The following is a 19,133-nucleotide window of genomic DNA, read 5'->3' on the forward strand; positions in this document are numbered from 1 at the left end:
GTGTGTTACATTCCCTGCTTGACATTAGTAAAGAGAAAGAGCATGGCATACACTATTACTTGTCATTATATTCAAACAAATGAGGAATTATTAAGGAAAAGTTAATGTATTCCATTGGTATTATATGTGGAACCGTCTTAAAGATTTCTGATTTTAGAAATGTATTCCATCTGTATTATTGGTGTTTGAATGTTTTTTAGGGGCTTTGACTAGTAAATGAATACAATAAAGATGAAAGAAGTATTTTGATGGAACAAATTGAACCATTATTCATTCCGAGTGACAAATCCCTAAAGATTTTCTGTAATGAGTTTCTTTGGTAAATCCTTTTCCTTTGAAATGTATTGCAGGTGAACTTGTCACTGTGTACCAGCTGGAAGAGAGCTCCCCGAGCATCCTAAATAACAGCATGTCTTCATGGTCGCAGCAAGGGCTCTGCTCCATGATTGAATTCATCAGTAAAGAGGAGATGGAAGGAGGTTTACGTCGAGCTGTTAAAGTCCTATGCAACTGGTCTCAATATGACCTCCTTAAATCAGGGAAGCTGTATATCATCAAATCTTTCCTTCCAGGGGTTGTGGATACCTGGTCCAGTGTCTACCAAGGTGACACCGTGCTACATCTCTGCCTCAGGGTAAGTGTTTGCACCATAATCAGTGGTTTGCATAAATGAACCATGTAGGTTTTTGGGACAGTAAATTCCAAATATTGCTAAATCGTACCAAGATGTCTGCCATCAGCTCCCTAACCATTAGAAAACAGGAGCTGACCTCAATGGCTCTTGGGGAAAATGAACAATGTATTATCAATTCTTCCCAAAGTATGCTTGTTCCTTTTGCAAAGTGCCTTACACACATTACAATGTACAGCACAATATTGCTGAGACAATGCCAGTGTTCTTTACAAGATACACATTTCTTCTTTGCTTTTTACGCTCTTATCAAAATCAAAAAGGTAGCCACAGCAGCACAAACCTCTCTTTGCCCCTGTCCACGGATATGTGGGCAAGGCTGAGAAATGCCCCCCAAATGAAGGAATTGAACCCTCATGACTAAATAAGCATCATGTTTCTAGGCTATTGGAGAAAGGACCTGGCACCAATATGTGTCGGCAGCAGTTGTGCAGAATGGACCAAATAGAGGAGGTGCAGAAACCTGTAGTAGAGCTTTCACAGGTGGTGCTTGATGGCTTAAGCTGCTCTGCAGGGAACTCACAGTGGAATCAGCTTCGATGATGAGTGCCGCTAGAACACAAGGCAGCTGGTGCTGCCCTTAGCAGAGCTGTTAAGGCCAGAAGTTGGTCTTTACCTAAAGCAGCCCTTGCCTCTTCTTCCAGATGGCTGATGAAGCAGGGGTATCAGTGAGGGGCGGCAGAGGTTACGACATTGGAGGGCACTGATCCTAGGAGTATAAGGAGTAAATAGCAAAGTTTAAAAACAAAAACATGGAGCTCCTGAAAATGTATAGTCGCTAAAATAAGGCAAAAGAAGGAGAAAGGACATGCCGGGGTAACAAATATGGTGCTGGTCTCGCAGAAATGTGCCTGCAATGAAGTTACCTAGATTCACTGTCTCGTGGGGCCTTAACTATCCTCTCTTAGAACCAGCCAGAGTAAATAATTTGAGGTGTCTTTGCCAGGACAGGGAAAAATATGTCTAGAAATTAAACTCAGTTGGCGAGTGGTGAGCAGGACAACCAAGGTGGGCAATGATAAACAGAGCACAAAGACGGGACCAGGAGAGTACACAAATAAGAAGAGAATCCTCCCAAAACGTCATTTATTTGAGCTCTGCTGATTGCATTGCCAAAGGTGGGACACTATTATTTTTTAAAATCTGTGAACCTGAGTGTGGAAGCCATGTCAGTATCCTCCTAAAAGTGCAGCGGGAAACAGTGCTGTGTCCTCATGGCCTTGTCTGTATAGCCAGAAGTAAGGAAAGAGCTAGTTATTTTGGACAATGCTGTTAATTTTGATTGCCATGCATAACGTTACCAAGGGTATAAAAACTGGCCCGCTTTAGTTTAAAACGTTTATATCTCCCACTGTTACGATGAGCTACAGCCAGACATTGGTCAACTATTGCCTTATCATACATGGCCCATCCCCGACGGTTACTCTATGTTGGGATGCACAAGCCAAGTGGCTACTAATTATTTTACGATGTCCTATGATACTCTGTTATAGATTGTTAGGAGCTAATCGAAATGGGGTTCCCGGAGCTTCCCTGTTACAATAATACAACTTCCCCAATCGCAGTCATATTGGCAATCCTTAAGGGGCATACAAAGGGAAACATTTCATTTGGCCTTTCTCCATCATACTCTTATCTTAACGACCCTTCCCTACATCCTAAGGGGCATTGGTTCGACTATTAGCACTTTGGATTTTCAAGCAGTTTTGTCAAGGAGGAGCATTTACCAGTGGCACAAAAGAGGACACTATGCTTGCCTAGTATTTCACATTCTTAACACAATATTTCTCTTTTAGGAAATACAGCAGCAGAGAGCAGCACAGAAACTTGTATGTGCTTTCAACCTGATGAAGCCAAAATCCATCCCGTATTCTCCACGGTATGTACATTTGTGTAAAAAAAGGTAAATGTCCTTGTCGTTTTGTATGACACAAAGCTGTATGAGCTATGTCAATATAGATGTGCAGTATGCACCCTGTGACTGGACAGAAGAAGCAAGCAAATTCTTTGAGGACATTTTTTACATAAGGATTATTTAATAAAAGTAAAAAAACATGCCTAGCTAGCCCTATGGTTATGGGGAGTTCCCTATTGTGAAGGCATCATGGAAGTAGACACGGACAACTGAGTAAAGGTTGGGCTATAAACCTTCATTAACTCAAATGTAGCGTTGGAAAAAGGCCTAACTTGCCCTATGCTAAGGTGGGATTTCCCTACCTAAATAAAACTAAGGATAGTCTGTGTCAGGAAGTCCAAAGCAAATGTCCGACTTTGTCCAAAACCTATACTATACCTATGCATCTAATCGTATATAATGTGTAGGTAGGTCAGCATCAACATAAGTAGTGTTCAAGTAAAAGTTCAGAGCTTCTTCTAGCTCTTGGTTCGTTAAGGGTTTCCCATTCCCCCTAGTTCAAAATAGTTCACAATGCCAAGGGGTTCCCTTCCCCAGGCTTTCAAGTCTTTCACCTTTCCAAAACAACATAATTCCTTGGGATACTTGCCAGCTCTTCTTGTTTGATTACTTTTCACCAATTTCATATAGTTCAGTTCTTTCGTTTCAAATTACACAAGCTTTCCTTTCTATTCGAACACAAGCTTTTTTGTGAGTGCTCTCAGTGGCTTTTCCATAGATAGGTGCACTTGGTCTAGGCGCAGTTGTCAGACCACATGGTCCACCCATTGCAAGTCACGCAACTGACACACCTTACTTGCTGCTTTTTCATATGCAAGTACCACTGACAGTGGTATTTGGTTCATTCTCATTGTATACCCTCATGATGCTTTATCATTACTTATTCTGCCACCATTCACTTGTTGCACTTTAACATACTTTCCTGGCTCTTGCCATAGCTTGTTCATTCAAGTTACACAGTTCCTTATACTCTTATGGCTTTTGTCAATGCTTGTTTTCTCATCTTACACAGTTCTTTATGTCAGGAAGTTCCACCAACTTGCTTTCAATCAGATCAGTATTCAAAAAGTGCTTACTTTCATTTTCATTTTGTTTGGTATTCAAAATGTACTTCATTTCATTAAAATCAGTATTTATTAAATGGTTTGCGTATTCGCTTGTATTAACGGTGACCCCCTTCCGAGGTTGACTAACCGGTTGGAGCTTGCAGAGTTTCAGCAAGGCTTCAAGCCGTCGTGAGCTCACTCTCTTGTGCGGTACCTTTCTCCGTCCCCCCAGCAGCTCTCTTCGCTCACACCTCCGATGCATCTCTTGCAGCTCGGGCCTCACTTTCCAGCTTCACCTGGTCACGCTGGTTCCCTTTCCACAGTCTGCCACCGGCTTCCAGCTTCCTTCAGCCTGGCTTCCCGCTGCATACACTATGCATCGGGCAGGGGTTCTCAAGCACTCTATCTGCCATGCCACCTTCCAGGAGAGGTCTGCTTTCACCCAGTAGTATGTAGTCCTCCTTCCACAGCTGACTCCACTTTCGCCATACTTTTTTATTTATTATTATTTTTTTTTATTTATTGATTTTCACAGCAAACATACAATGCACCTTAACATGGTGCATAAACCAAACCCCCCCACTTAGAGTCTCACTATCTACAACCACAGTCCATTAGTTCAAAGCCGTCACATCTCCATCACCATCCTGGGAGCTTCCCGATTCTGATTCCCCAGGCTCCAGACTCGATAAGGAAGCAACCAATTGTAGCCAGGCCGTCAGCGTTCCCGCCTCCTCCTCCCACCCTCTACACGCTGCTTCACTCCAAGCCACCGTCTCAGCGTCTGCCCATTTCAGAAGGTCCCTCCACCAGGCTTATACCCTTGATCTCGCCTGCGCCTTCCAGCCCATGGCTATCCTGCGGTTTGCTAAAATATATGCAAAGTCTTTTAATTTGCTGACGTGCTTAAGTTTACGTGGTCTAGGAAAGCCACCCACTATACATGCCCATAAGGAATCCACTTTTAGTCTAATCCCTTTATTGGTCAACCGGTCCACTATTCTCCCCAGTATATGGCTATTTCAGGGCAGGCCCAGAACATGTGTGCCATCCCGGCATTCTCCTGCCCGCATTTTGGGCAGTACTGTGTAGCTGCATTCGCAAACTTGGCAATTTTCATGGGGGGGTCATATATTCCCTGCGAGTGATATATAGCTGGACCTGCTGCAGTCTGACATTCCTCGACACTTTTTTTTGGTATCTCTGCATCCTCTCCCATAATCCATCACTTATGGTCTCCCCACTTTCTTCTTCCCAATCCCGCCTTAGTTGGACCACCTCCTTCCTCACCTTAGACATCAGTATTTAATGAATTCTGGAGACCTCATGGCCTCCTTCCGACACTGTTTGAAACGTTTCTATGGCATCATCTGGCTGCTGGGCCAGGTCTATCTCCGACCATGCCTTCTCTACCAGCTTCCGTAGCTTAGACTACGTGATAAACTGGCTGCTATGTAATCCTGTATCCTCCCTTAACGCTTCGAACTCTATCATTCCCTCCTCCCTCCACATGTCTCCTAAGGTTGTCACTCCCACGGGTTCCCAGTGTTCCTTGATAGTCTTCCTCAGTTGTCCATCCACCCCTTTCAGGGTCACCAAGGGCACTTGCAGGGAGCACGGTAACGGGCACCCCATCGTTCTGCAGGCTCTGTGCCAGATCTCCCTGCCAAAGGCCAGCAGAGCCGATCTCTTCCCCTTCGGGGGATCAGACACCCACATCCACTCATTTAGGAAATAAGGTGCACATTCTGCCCTCAATAATCTGGACTCTGGTGTGGTATCCTCAGATAGCCATTTTACCACATATTGAAGTTGGCCAGCTAGGTAGTATACCTCAAAGTTAGGTAGTCTGATTCCTGCGTGATCATATTGGTTTTGTAATTTCCATAGGGCTACCCTATTTCTGGAGTTATGCCAAATAAACCCCCTGCATATACTATGCAACTTGGAGAAAAATCTTTTAGGTATTAAATACGGGACATTTGCGAAATTGTGTAACAGCCACGGTAATGCTACCATCTTGAGTAGTGCCGTCCTCCCCATCATGGTTAGGGGCAACCATGTCCAAAATACTATGCTTCGTTCTAGCCTCTTGACTGCCTCCTCCATATTGTTCCTATGCTCATCCTCGACCTCATGATATACATTCACTCCCAGATATTGGAAGGTATCTACCGCCCACCAATCTGCAACACTGGTAATGCCTGCCTAGGGGGAATATGGTGGATTTCTTAGGGTTAACCGTTATGCCCGAAAGAAGCGCATATCGCTCAAAAACCTCTAAGATGTACTGCAAGTTTTCTTCCGGGCATTGTAGGTACAGCAGCATGTCATCCGCATATAACAAAATCAAATTCTGTCCTTTTGTTTTAATGCCCACTTCCCCATACTGGTATTTAAGATATGCTTCTAACGGTTCAAGCGCTAGAATAAATAGCATCGGGGACCAGGGGCATCCCTGTCTGGTTCCTCTACCCAACATCCATCGGTCTGAAATAACCGATCCTGTCCGGACCCTGGCAATGGGTTCACTGTACAGTAGTGTGATCCACCGCAAATACGCCGGCCCCATCCCATAGTTCTCCAGGACCCCCAGCAGCCATGGCCACCTGACAGAGTCGAATGCCTTAACTGCGTCAAGCGATATTATTGCTAATTCTTGGGAGCTCTCGGCCTTCTGGTCAATAATGTGATGTAGCCTATGGAGGTTGTCACAGATGCCCCTCCGGGGGGGCATACCCCGTTTGGTCATGGTGTATCAGTGTGTTAATTATTGACTTCAGTCTATAAGCTATCACCGCGGTAAGGATCTTACTATCCTGGTTCAACATCGAAAGCGGTCTGTATGATCCGCAATCCGTATCCGGCTTACCGGGTTTAAGAAGCGGGACTATGATCGCTTCCCTGAGAGACTCTGGCAGTCTGCCTCTGTCAAACGCTTCATTCAACATGGCCAACAATGGAGGGAGCAGATCTGCCTTATATTTCTTGTAAAACTTGCTTGGGAGCCCATCTGCTGCTGGAGCTTTATTAATGGGTAGGGTTTGGATTACATTTTCTAATACTTCCAACGTGGGTGGTGTATGCAGCCTTTCCCTGTCCGATTCCTCTAGTCTGGGTAGAATAATCTCCTCTAGTGTTTCTCTTATGTCCATTTTTTCTTCCCCCCCCATCTTGTCTGAATACAGACTCTGATAGTATTCGTGGAAGCACTCGTTCACCCCTTCTTGGGTGTCCTCATCTGTGCCATCCTGCTTACGTATCTCTCGTATTGCCTGTCTAGGTGCTTCACTTTTGCACAGCCAGGACAGCAGTCTGCCTGGCTTATCCCCTTCTGCGTGCTGTCTTTCTACATACCTCCTGTAGTTCAGGTTGCTCAGCCTTTCCCAGTGGGCTCTGCAATCTTCTTGTAATTATTGTATAGACTTGGTCCTTTCTGGGGAATCCACCCCGCCCTTCATTTTGTCTTCAATCTCCCTTTCCGTACTGTGCAACTCTGCTAAAATGCCCCCTTGTAGCCCCTTTGACTTGGAGATTGCTTCCCCCCTCATTACCACTTTAAATGCTTCCCATAGCGTCCCAGCTGACCGAAAACTACCTGTGGTTAATTCGAAATATTCCTGTATGGCCTTCCTTAAGTCTTCTCTAAATATGGTATCTTTAAGTGCCTCTGAGCCTCCATGTCGGTACCTTCGGTATGGAAGGTGAGATCTGCCATATTATGACCAAAGGCGTATGATCTGAGAGGACCGCTGCTTTGTACTCCGCACTTTTGATATCCTCAACCAGGGAGCCAGCCCCGAATATATAATCCAACCTAGTATGCAAATCATGCAGGGCCGAATAATGTGAGTATCCCCTATGTTGTGAGTGAAGTCATCTCCTTATCTCGGTCAGCTGGAACTCTTGTGTAAGTGTAGCTAGGGCCTTTGCCGCTGGGTTCAGTCTAGTTATGTTGTCATCAGATCTGTCTAGCTTGGGATCTAGCGTGCAGTTGAAATCTCCTCCCATTATCACCAATCCATCCTTGTATAGGCTGATCTTAGTGTACAGGTTTCTAAAAAACATTGCAGTATCATTTTTCGGGGCATACACGTTAATGATATTGACCTGCTTGTTGCCCACCAGCCCCTTCACCACTACCAGTCTGCCGTCTACATCTGCCACCTGTTGTAGCACTTTGAAAGGGACGTGGGGTGCTATCCATTTAAGAACCCCTCTGGCATACACTGAGTACGTGGCTCCCACCGTGGTCCCCTTCCATTTTCTCTCTATCACCTCCAGTTTACCTTTAGTCAGGTGGGTTTCCTGCAGCATGGCTATATCTATTTTTTGTTGCTTTAAGTACATCATCATTTTATTCCATTTGATATAGCTGTTCAGCCCGCGTACGTTCCAAGTCACAATCCTTAAATCTCCCATTTTAGCCATACCCCACTCCACCCATCTTCTTCTTATTCCTCATGTTTTGACTGAGTTGAGATTGTAGACTCTTAAAGCCGCCTTTCAGCAGCCTCCTCCTTCCCTCTCCCCGCCCACTCCCCTAACAACTCCCCCCCAACCCCTCCCAACTGTTGCCCAGCTCCATCCCTGGATCTCAGGCTCCCCCGCATCTCAACCTCCACCCGACTATGCTGGTGCAGAGGTCGCAGCAGGTGGATACTACACTACAATATCCTACCTAAACTACCTACTGGGGTTGAAGTTGTGCTTTCTGGTATTGCCCCCTTGTCACAATGTCAGTGTCTCATGCCTTACTTATTTAGGTGGCCCTTCTCAACCACAAATCTCAAGTTAAGCTACCCCTCTCTTCCGTCCCAACTCCTCCTGCTGCATCGTTCACATTTACTTAGGTCATAGCTAATCACCACCCTCCAGTCCCAACTCTCCATAGGGATAAAACAGCTGTTCTCTTATCCTAATCCTCCGGCCTCCGACCATCTGTATGGTCTGGGCAGTTTATCGCGTCCATCCATTTCATGGCATCTCCCGCAGTCTCAAAAAAGAAGGCATTGTCTTTACGTAGAACCTTGAGCTTTGCTGGGTAAAGCAGTCTGTACTTCAGGCCGGATTCTCGCAGCCTTCTCTTGACCGCCACAAAGCTCAAGTGTCGCTTTTGCACCAGGAAGTTATAATCCGGGTAAACTGTGATGGTCGCCAAAGCCCTGTTGATTGTTCCACCTTCTTTTCCCTATCTCTGTAGCTCAATATTTTTGCTATTATCGGGCAGGGTGGAGCACCAGGAAGAGGTTTCCTAATCAGGGCTCTGTGTGCCCGCTCAACTGCGAATTCTTGGGAGAGCGACCCTGCCCCTATTTCCTGCAATATCATGGTTTCAATGTAGTTCTTAGGGTCAGGGTTCTCTTCGCCTTCAGGGAGCCCGACAATTCGGACATTATTCCTCCTCGCCCTACCTTCCACCACTTTGGCGTGGTTTTCCAGATTGTCTACTTTCTGTTGTAGGATGTGTATTTCATTGTTGTTCGCCTTGCAAGTTTCAGAATTGACTTTCACTTCCTTCTCCAGTGCTCCTGTCCGCTCGGCTATAGATCTGACATCCTGTCTCAGGAGATTGACATCTTTGCTTCCAAGGAGATTTTCAGTTCCCCTATTGTGGCTTTGCATTTTGATTCCCCAGCTAATTGCAGAGCAGCAATAGCCTCTAGGATTTGCTGATCTCCTTTGGGTGGTTCCCCTTTGCCTGGCATGGTTAGCGCCTCGGGGATAGCTCCCTCCTTAGTCTGGCTGGGTTTGGCGAAAATGTCTAGCAAGGTTTGCTTCACCTTTGACTTTACTGTTTTGGACGTCATCTTGCTTCCACTGCCAGCGCCGTTCTCTCTCCCTGCGTGTCTTGCAGGCTGTGAGTCTTTCCTTAGGGTTGCCTCCGGATTGCACCAGGATGGCTTATTCTGCTAGGTCTGCGTGTTTCTCCTCTGTACGTATTTATGGTTTTTGACAGTCACTTCTGTATATCTTCTGGCACCTGTGCCGCAGTGGAGCATTTCCTGGTGCTTTATGGTGGTGTCCAGCGCTTCAGTCTAAGGCACTCTTGGCCCTGCATGGGGCTAGGGCTCCGTTTCTGGGCTTCCTCCGATGCTGTTTGTGGGCACCACCCTGGTGTGGTATGGTGTGCCCCCTTGTTGCAGGTCTGGGGTACTGTCTAGCTTGGAGCGGCCAAGGTGTGTTTCTCCTTGTGCCCAGGTTGGCGCACATACACTCTGCACAATAACGTCCTGTCCTGGTCACCACCTCTGTTACGCGGTGGCCTCGCTGGGTACCTTCATTCGTTCTGCATGGCCGTTGTATAGTTATATGTGGCTCCCAGTCGCTTAGACTTTCGGCAGCAACCACGCTCTCACAGGCCATCCATCCACAACTTCATGGCTTCCATCCCGCCTCACTCTGCATGACATTAACCTTTTCTCAGCTATGTTTCGCTGGCCTCTCTCAATGCCCTCGATTGGCTGTGAGCGACTGATGTGCCACACACATGTAGTGGGCAGTGTGCTTGCTCAATGAATGTCTGTTCCCGTGTCCTCCGTGCCGCCTACCAGCTCCGCTGTGCATTGTCGTGTCCTCCCGTGTGTTTGTGAACTTATGTACACCTGACGTTAGGGCCCATGGTCCACAGTGCCAAGTTTCGCGCATGGGGCATCCGGGACGTCTTGCTCCAAATTCAGCACTGCTCACATGGCCTGCCCAGGCATCTCAGCATTCATATTCCGAGGACTGATCTGTTCCTTTGTTCCTCTGGTTGTCTGCCATTTTGTAGCTGGGCCCCTCGGGTTCTCCTGTCCATAAATGCCCTCCAAGTGCTGGGCTCGGCAATGTGTGTAGTTGCTTCAACTACTTATGGCTCTGTGTCCTTAGTATAACGAGCGACGCCAGTCGTACTGCTCTCAGCTTTCCATGTTAGTAGCTGCCACAATGTATCAGCCGCAGATTGTTTCTATCTCCGGCTGCAACTGTTGCACCGCTGTTCTGTCAGACGTTGATGCGTGCCGCCTTCTACCGCGGCCCCTTCAATTTCGTGTCCGCTTTCACACAAAGGGCAGGCGGGTCACAGTCAGCGCCGTCCCTCCTCCAACCAGTTTCCCGCTGGGCATCGCTCGACGTGGCAAGTGACGATGAGACCACCTTATTTGATAATCCTCTCGCATTGATTATCCTGCCCAGTCTCATCCGTTTACTGTTTACTGTATCCGTGTTGCGTTTTCAGGTCTCTCGGGCCAGTATCGAGCCCGTTCGGCTTGCTTCTTTGTTCAGGAGTCCACCATCTTGGATCCGCATGTCTCTGACCACGTCAGTCTTTTTATGCTCGTTGATGGCATTCTACCTCGTTCTTCAGGTGCCCAGTGGCATCCAATCGAGCACCAGAGGATCATGTCCATAAACCTAGCTTTCCGACTGCCATTGATTTCTGCAAACACACTTTTTATGCGGATCAATGTAGGATGAACAGGAGCTCCTCCAGGAGCACTTCCTCTTCACATGGCTCTCTAGCCACGCCCCCCCCCACTTTCGCCATATTTCCTGCTTTTAAACCACCTGCCGCATTGATCAAATAAGAACTAGACCGCTGATTGCTGACTCGGAAGGTCTGCATTGCTCTTTCTGGCCTCCTCCTCATCCCAGTGTACAACTGATTTTTGTATGTGTGTCTATCAATAAAGAGAGGATGTATGTCACTACAAAACAAGGGGGGTCTGGGAATTTTCTTTCTTCTCTGTGAAAGTGACAGTAAGCTAAAGACTTGGTAGAGTCTCTCCCAGGGGTTATTCACCCAGGAACAGGTCATTGGGCTGTGCTCGTGCTGGTAGAGAGATTCACAGACCCCCCCCCCTTTGTTTTGCCCCTTTGATTTGCCCCTACGTATGTCTCTAGTTGGTTTTTCCCTTGTCCCAGTACCGAACTGGTGTCTATTGGGGGAATGATTTAGGGGAAAAATAGGGAAAGGATTGACAATAGTGTATAAAGGCTTGGGGGACATTAGACTCATGGTGAATGGGAGCTACCGTGTCATCCCCACTCCCAGCGTCTCCTCCATCCAGATTATTCTCCCTGGCATATCCACCCCAGGGTCAGGATCCAATAGCAAGGGCCTTTCCCTGGCAACCTGGAGGAAGGATATATTGGGGAAAAAAGTGAGGACGTCCTCAGATTCCTCAAACAACTGTGAGGAACCTGACTGCATCCTCTCATCTACTCCCCTTGGGTTCTCTTCTCATGTGGCCAGGGGAAGGCCATCTCTTTTGGATCCTGACCCTGGGGCTGGATATGCAAGGGAGGATCACCTGGGTGAAGGGACCTGGGAGCGAGGAGAGGATGTCTTCAGGTGAGGCATGGTGTCCCCCTTTCCGTTGTCAGAATGCACCCAATCCTCCCCCTGCCTTTGTATGTTATCATCAGTCTGCCCCTCTTTCCCACACAGAGACTGTCCCACATTCATGTCCCTTTAAGACTGGACGAGGAAGAGGCAATTGGAAGTAATCCACACTTCCATTGGTGCGCACCATTTTGGTACTAAGACGAGGAAGATGACTGCAAAGCACTCTACAATGGTCAGGCAAGTCCCACTAATGAGGCTAACTATGGTCAGGCAAAGGACGTGCACCTGCAGCCAATTGATAAGCTACAGATGCATAAAAGGAGAGAGGAAAAGAGAAACACGCCTGGGAACGAGGACACAGCAAGGTGGCGGTGGAGCAGGCTGGAGAGGGGCTGGTGAAAAGGACGCTGAGCTCTACAGAAGCGCAAGAAAGACACCCAGGCCAGAACGGTTCAGGAGAGGGTTGACAGCCCTGCAAATCCCTGTGCCGTCTGTCCAAAGCTAGAGCTGTGGGACACAGAAAACTTCAGGACGTCGCAGACCACAGCAGCAAATTTCAAAAGAGGTGAGCGCTGCTCGCCGGAGCTCCCGACAAGTGAAGGGGGAGCGAAAGAAAGCCAGTAGAGAAACCGAAGGCACCGAGGTGAGTGGCCGCAGACTGGTGAGTGACAGAAAGGTAACAGTCATGCCAGGGCGCTCCAGGGGCTGGATTTGTGCAGAGGTAGATGCCGCTCGAATGTAAACATGTAATGAATGGATCTGGAGACCAAATAGAAGATTATTTAATACCGAAAAAAGCTGCAACATATTGTATGAGTTACTGAATACAGAACTAAGGAAAAGATATGCAAATTACATAAACAATACAGCATGAGTCAAAAGAGAGTAACGTGCATATATGAACACAGTGAAAATCAGTAATAAGCATTGATGTACAATGTGAAAGCACGAGCCAAGTGAAAGCCAGTAATGAGGGCTTGTAAAGCAAGTAAAAAGCAAATGAAGAGCACTATTTTTTTGTTTTAAACTTTCTTTATTGAATTTCAAGAACCATGCAAACAACAACAGATTACCTCTAGTCCATGGACTCTCCCGCCCACCCTCCCCATCCCCAACACAAAAACATTAACATGCAGTATAGTCACATAGTTCCAGGTAGTCTGCATTACACAACAGGAGAAGGAAAAGTTCACTCTAGTCCCTCACCGGGTTCCGGGATGGTAGGTCAGCCGGCTACAGGCTTGTACTATTAAGCATGATTCGGGGAGGGGGTAGAGGGTTGCGCCGTTGAGGACATATCCGCCATGTACTGTCTCAGAGGATACCAATAGTCAAGAGGGCGGCTGGAGGCCAGCAAAGTGGAAGCGTACCTAGTCTCTCTTCGCTCCGATGTGTTCATGATTTCCAGCCATTTAGTAACAGTGGGCGGGTTAGACTTCCCCCAATATCTGGCTATAAGGTGCCTAGCCAGCACAGAGGCCATACCTAATAGTTTCTTCTCTGAATGAGTGCCACTCTCTATCAGGGCCAACAACCAGAATTCCAGGGAATAAGATCGTGGTGAGGGAAGCATCGCATTCATGATGAGCACTATTGAATAGTGTGAAATCAAGGTGGTGACAAGGAATACACTTTGTTGTAAATAGGTGATAAAGTACCCCTACTTCACACAAAAAAATCTATCTCCACCTGCAGGGGATGACTATATATTTCTATAAAGGAGATCAGATAATACACATGGTAATATTACTAGACCCTTTCATCCAAAAGGAAAAATCCCTGATTGTCCGGCATACTAACTCCGTAAAAAATAGACTATACGCTGTAATGTATCAAAAAATATATGGATATATCAATTTATTTAATACAATATCAATTCAAAAATCAAAAGTAAAAAGCATCAAAAGACCCAAAAACATGGACCACAGTAGAATAGATAACCTAATACCTCGACTTATCGTCTAAAAGCTCCTAAAGTGACTACACAAACACAACAGACAAATAACTAAAACAATCAACATTCTACATGTGTTGTAAAAATGATTCCCAACATGTTTCTGTTCTTCCAAAGCCTCAAACGGGTGAACATTCTTCAGGGGAAAACTTCTGTAAAATATGTTGTAGACTGCTTCAACACTTTTTATAATGGGTCAATTTTCACATCTAAAAAATGGATGTACCTTCACTGTGTAATTTCTTCAATGGTGTGCGGGCAGTTAGAGCTACACCCAATACACCAATCACTAGGTGCATCTACTTGTTATAACAGGCACATCAAGTTTGTCCCAATATTCAGTCAAGGATACTTCAGTCAAAAAGAGCAAAACTCCCAACAGTAGAATCATGGGAGATCGCATGGAGTCCAAAATTCAACCAGTCACACCCGGCAGGATATCAAAAGGTTCGTGACACCATCGCCAAATAACGTGGCAGAAGAATCAGTGTCATTAGTCCACTTTTAATCCAGACTCCTATTAACTCAAGCGTCCACTATTTGAGCATGAAATTTATCTGAAATAAATGGGAGGACTTTCTTTAGCTGTTTGAGCTTAACAAAGCCTGCACCATACCCTGAGTTAACCTGCACCTCCATAGACAGGGATTCCGAAAGCTTTACACCTAAATTACAAACTGTCTTGGAAGGCTTAGGTAACGGGCCCAATGATGTGGTCTAAAAAGCATCGGACCATCCACCAGCAGCCCCAGTCTTCCCGCCATTCAACTTGAGCCAATTTGACTCCATCCAGACTGACGGCTTCCAGGCCGTTTTTTAGCTCATCTCTCACATGGCCCTGCTTAGTGTCAAGTCTAAACAACATCTGTGTGTCATCTGCATATGAGAAGACTCGAACGCCAAACAGATGAATCAAGATCAGCAAAGGACGAATATATAATTTGAAAAACTGGCGAGAAAGAGCCGAACCCTGCGGAACACCGCAGGAGACCGAAACCGGAGAGGAGCGGTAGGGGTGAAGGGAAACTTTCTGCGAGTGAGAGGTCAAGAAAGCATGAAACCAATCCAGTGCTGCCCCAGAATATACTGCTTCCTCTAGCCTCATTATCAATATTCCATGATCAATGGTATCGAAAGCGGCCGAAAGGTCCAAAAGAATGAGACTTGTCCTGCCGCCCTCTTCCCTGATCATGGTAAGATCATCCAATACCGATACCACAACTGATTCGGTTCCCATCAAGGGGAAAAAGCCCATTTGGAAGCTATCTAAGATGTCTTGACATTCCATGAAATTTCTCAATTGGGGGGGTCGCTACTGTTTCCAAAACCTTCATAGGAAAGGTCAGGAGTGAAATAGGCAGATAGTTAGCCAAAATCAGAGGATCAAGCGATGGCTTTTTCAGCAATGGAATAACTAAAGTCTCTTTAAGCTTAGACAGAACTATGCCCCACTGCAGAGAAGAATTTACTGCAGCAGCCAGTGTGTCATAAAACTCCATAGGCGCTGCTTTAAACAGTCTCAGTGTAATGAGATCTAAGGACGACGCCGATTTAAGCTTTGCAACTATCTTAATTAGCTCCTCCTTGTTTGTTAAGGCAAAGTCAGAAAAAAAGGCCTCTGCCTTTTTTCCGGCCGACAGCATAGGGATGCCACTTTCAATGTTTGCATAATGTAGATCACTTGGGTTTCCCTTACCCACGATTCCCTTCCTAATCTTCTCAATTTTACTGATAAAAGGTAGACAGCTCATCACAGAAAGATTGTGAGGTGGTTATCTGTGTATTACTATCCGGTTTATTCAATTTGTTAATGATCTCATATAATTTTTTGCAGACGTTCGCTACTGCTTGGATTGAATCCTCAAAATAAATAGACTTGCCTGTTTTTAAAGCCTTATGGTAGATCACGCGCTGCTGTTTATACCTTTGACAAAGTTGAGCCTCATGTCCTTTCCTCCATTGCCATTCTGCCTGCCGTACCTCCAGGCGTAATGCCCGGAGTGCCGGAGTATACCAGGGGGCAGAGTGAGAAGGCGGCTTCTTCATCAGTTGTGAAGGGGCCAGTTTGTCTGCTACAGACTCCAGACCGTTGACCAACCTAACTATGTCCGTGGATATGGGGCCTAACTTGTCCTTTTCATCAGCCTGCTGCTGGATAACTTTATTGATCTGATATGATATGTTGTTTAAAACGTGCTTAATACCCAGAAGTTTCTAAGCGCGGACCCAGGGATCAAACCTGTGTTTCTCCGTGCCGTCTTGCTTCCAAGGCGAGCACATTGCCTCTGAGCTATCCTCCCGAGACCGAGATTAAAGACAGTAGAGGGTTCCACTCTGGCCCAATTTTGTCTAAACCACAAACTATTATGGTGAGGAGGCTGCTTCGTAGCTCCTCCAGTTTTCAGTATAACCGGCACAACCAGATGATCCGACCACGTAAGCGGAAGACTTGGAAACACTTGTACCTGTACCAAGGTCCCTGGGGTAAATAACCAGTACAGGGTATGGCCCTTCGTATGGGTGGGACCAACCCCATGCAGTGTCAATTTTAGTTGCTTCATGGCTTTAAACAAAGCCCCATAAGCTTGGTCCAGTTCTGTTTCAGCCCATACATTAAGCTAAAGAGGGCACAATGTATAGTCCCACTTTGCATCAGGGTTCAATTCTACAATCAATATTTGTTGACCATCTTCAGGACATATTTTAAACCAATAATTTTCAACTGATGTATTTCTTCCACCCCTCTTTAGGAGACGTTTAGATTTTTGTCATACTATCGAGTTTGTATATATCATAGCATATATTCTAAACTGCAACCATAATATTTTGAAACAAAACAAGCCAGTTGTTCCAAGGAGATGGGCTGTCGCATCTGTTTAGATTGAGAAACAAGTGCTTGCAAAAAGCATATGAGCACAAGTGCAATCTGATGAAGCAATGGTTCAAGCAACGGGGATAACACATCTCATTGTATTCATAAGGCCTTATACAAGACCAATCTCCTTACGAGAGATTCCTTGTTGGATCATACTGACTCCAAGGCAGTTCAGCCTATCCAAGAGGTCAATTTCATTACTAAGTATGTACAGGACAGTGATTGCTTGTACAAGCTACTGAACAAACATTGGCATCTGTTAAAATTGGATCCAGAACTAAGTGCATACATTACCACCAAACCAAAATGTATTTTCACCAAAAATAAGACCTTGAAGAATCAACTTGGTCCCTCTTTGCTTGAACCCCAGCTTGATCAAGGCAAAAGTTGGCTCAAAAGTAACCCCTCTGGTTTCCATAAATGTGGCATGTGTAATATTTGCCAATATGCTCTTACACCAATGACTACATTCATATGCCGTCATGGCTTAACAGTCCACATACGTGGCTTTATCAACTGTAAATCAAAGTTCATTGTTTATGCCATCCTATGCGTTTGTCACAAAGTGTATGTTGGCAGCACAATACGTGAACTTCGGACCAGGATACGGGAACACCTTTCACATCTGAACAGCCAGGACCCGAATCTACCATTTGCAGTACATTGACAGACTTACCACCAATGGGACAACAAGGAGAACATTGATTTTGTTGGATTGCAGTTGGCACGTGCACATGACCGCCAGTTACTGTTACGTCAGCTAAAAGCTCAAATGATTTGTAAACTAAGTTGCACAACACTCGGTTTAAATAAGGAACACAAGCTGAATGTCTTTCTATGATGATCATATCCAGTTGAAGATTGTATTGAGTAGTACCCAGTATTTGTTTTGCTATTCAAACTGTCTTATTGCAATATATATATATATATATATATATATATATATATATATATGTATATATTTATATATGTATATATATATATATATATATATAGTATTCTTACTGCAACATATATATGTGTAATATCATGACTAAATATTGGGCCACATGGCATGAACCAACACCATGTAGTAATGCTTTGATAGAGACTGTAATCTTTTTCTATAGACAACAATATGCAATGATATTGACGATTTGTGAGGGGAGGTATATGTTAGCCTCCAATGCAGGAAATACCCATACTGCGACAAAAGCTCCAGCATTAGTCAGGATCATGATTAGTGGTCAGTAATTTCTAAGGGCAATGATAGCCTTGCAAGACATCCATTAGGATTGGTGAATATTGTATCTTATGGTTTCCTTCCCAAATAATATGTATAATTGAATTAATTCTTGAACTAAGCATACTAATTTGGTTGCTGATGTGACTTTAGTTGAGTTATATGAACACACATATAATATCAACTTTTAGGACATTGCATCATGTGATTCATTTGAGACGTATGGGGAGTACTCATTCCCCTCACACAGCCATAACTTTGTCTCTCTAATTTATATGTATTGGAACACTCGAACAAGCGTGCTCTTCCTTTAAACACTCTTATCTACGTATCTGTTTCAAACAAGGAACATCAGATCATTTGACGGACAGTAGACACTGGACATTTCTACATTCAATATTACGTCTTTGAAATCACATCGAATTAGAATACAATTTCTTGGTAGCACCAGTTTTTGATTGGCTTATTATCCTTTAATTTGGTTTTAACATTCACATTATCAGGTCATGTGACTAATCATGGATCCTTGACTTAAGGACTATAGTCATGCGAGTGGCCCTAGTCACGTGACACGTGCCGGTATTATTTAAATCCGAATGAGAAGCAGGCTCGAGAGAACAACTGCACCTGCGGAAACGCGATGGAGCGCATAACAAGACGTGTCCCAAACAAATGGAAGGTAACACATTTAGGGAACCATATAATGATACACTTGTGCCTTATAACGCGCTGATACTTTGGAAACATAAGTATCATACATGCCTTGCTAATTACCCAATCATTTATTTTAGGGATTCTCCTTGATCATAACCCATGACCATTTACAGAGGCATATAATCAAAGCATGTATGAACGCTTGAGGATACGCTTTTGCTACACATACTCATGGTTACAAGTACCAGGCGATACGGCGACCGGGGCTACATGGGGAACACTAATACAGTAACTTATTTTTCGGTATCCCGATTTGGTTTGTGCACCCAGCTCCCCAGAGTGATTTTTTGACACTTACAGGACGTTTTGGCTTTGTTGTTGCTTTAACTCTGCAGATATAACTAACGTGACAATGTGACGAAGTTCTGCTACATGTACTTCGAGAGT

At 45.2% G+C, this 19,133-nt stretch overlaps 1 protein-coding gene across 1 annotated transcript in view; it reads left to right on the top strand.

The window, feature by feature from the left end:
• Positions 1-19,133, top strand: part of LOC138504450 (transient receptor potential cation channel subfamily M member 7-like) — a 1,624,316-nt gene that overhangs the window by 1,518,365 nt on the left and 86,818 nt on the right. The window contains exons 34-35 of the mRNA XM_069624957.1: positions 351-634; positions 2,488-2,570. Of these exons, the coding sequence (XP_069481058.1) occupies positions 351-634; positions 2,488-2,570 (367 nt within the window). The remainder of the gene's footprint in view (positions 1-350; positions 635-2,487; positions 2,571-19,133) is intronic.

The sequence above is a fragment of the Ambystoma mexicanum genome, chromosome 11 (genome assembly GCF_040938575.1).
Source record: "Ambystoma mexicanum isolate Mex_15411 chromosome 11, UKY_AmexF1_1, whole genome shotgun sequence".
Classification (NCBI taxonomy): domain Eukaryota; kingdom Metazoa; phylum Chordata; class Amphibia; order Caudata; family Ambystomatidae; genus Ambystoma; species Ambystoma mexicanum.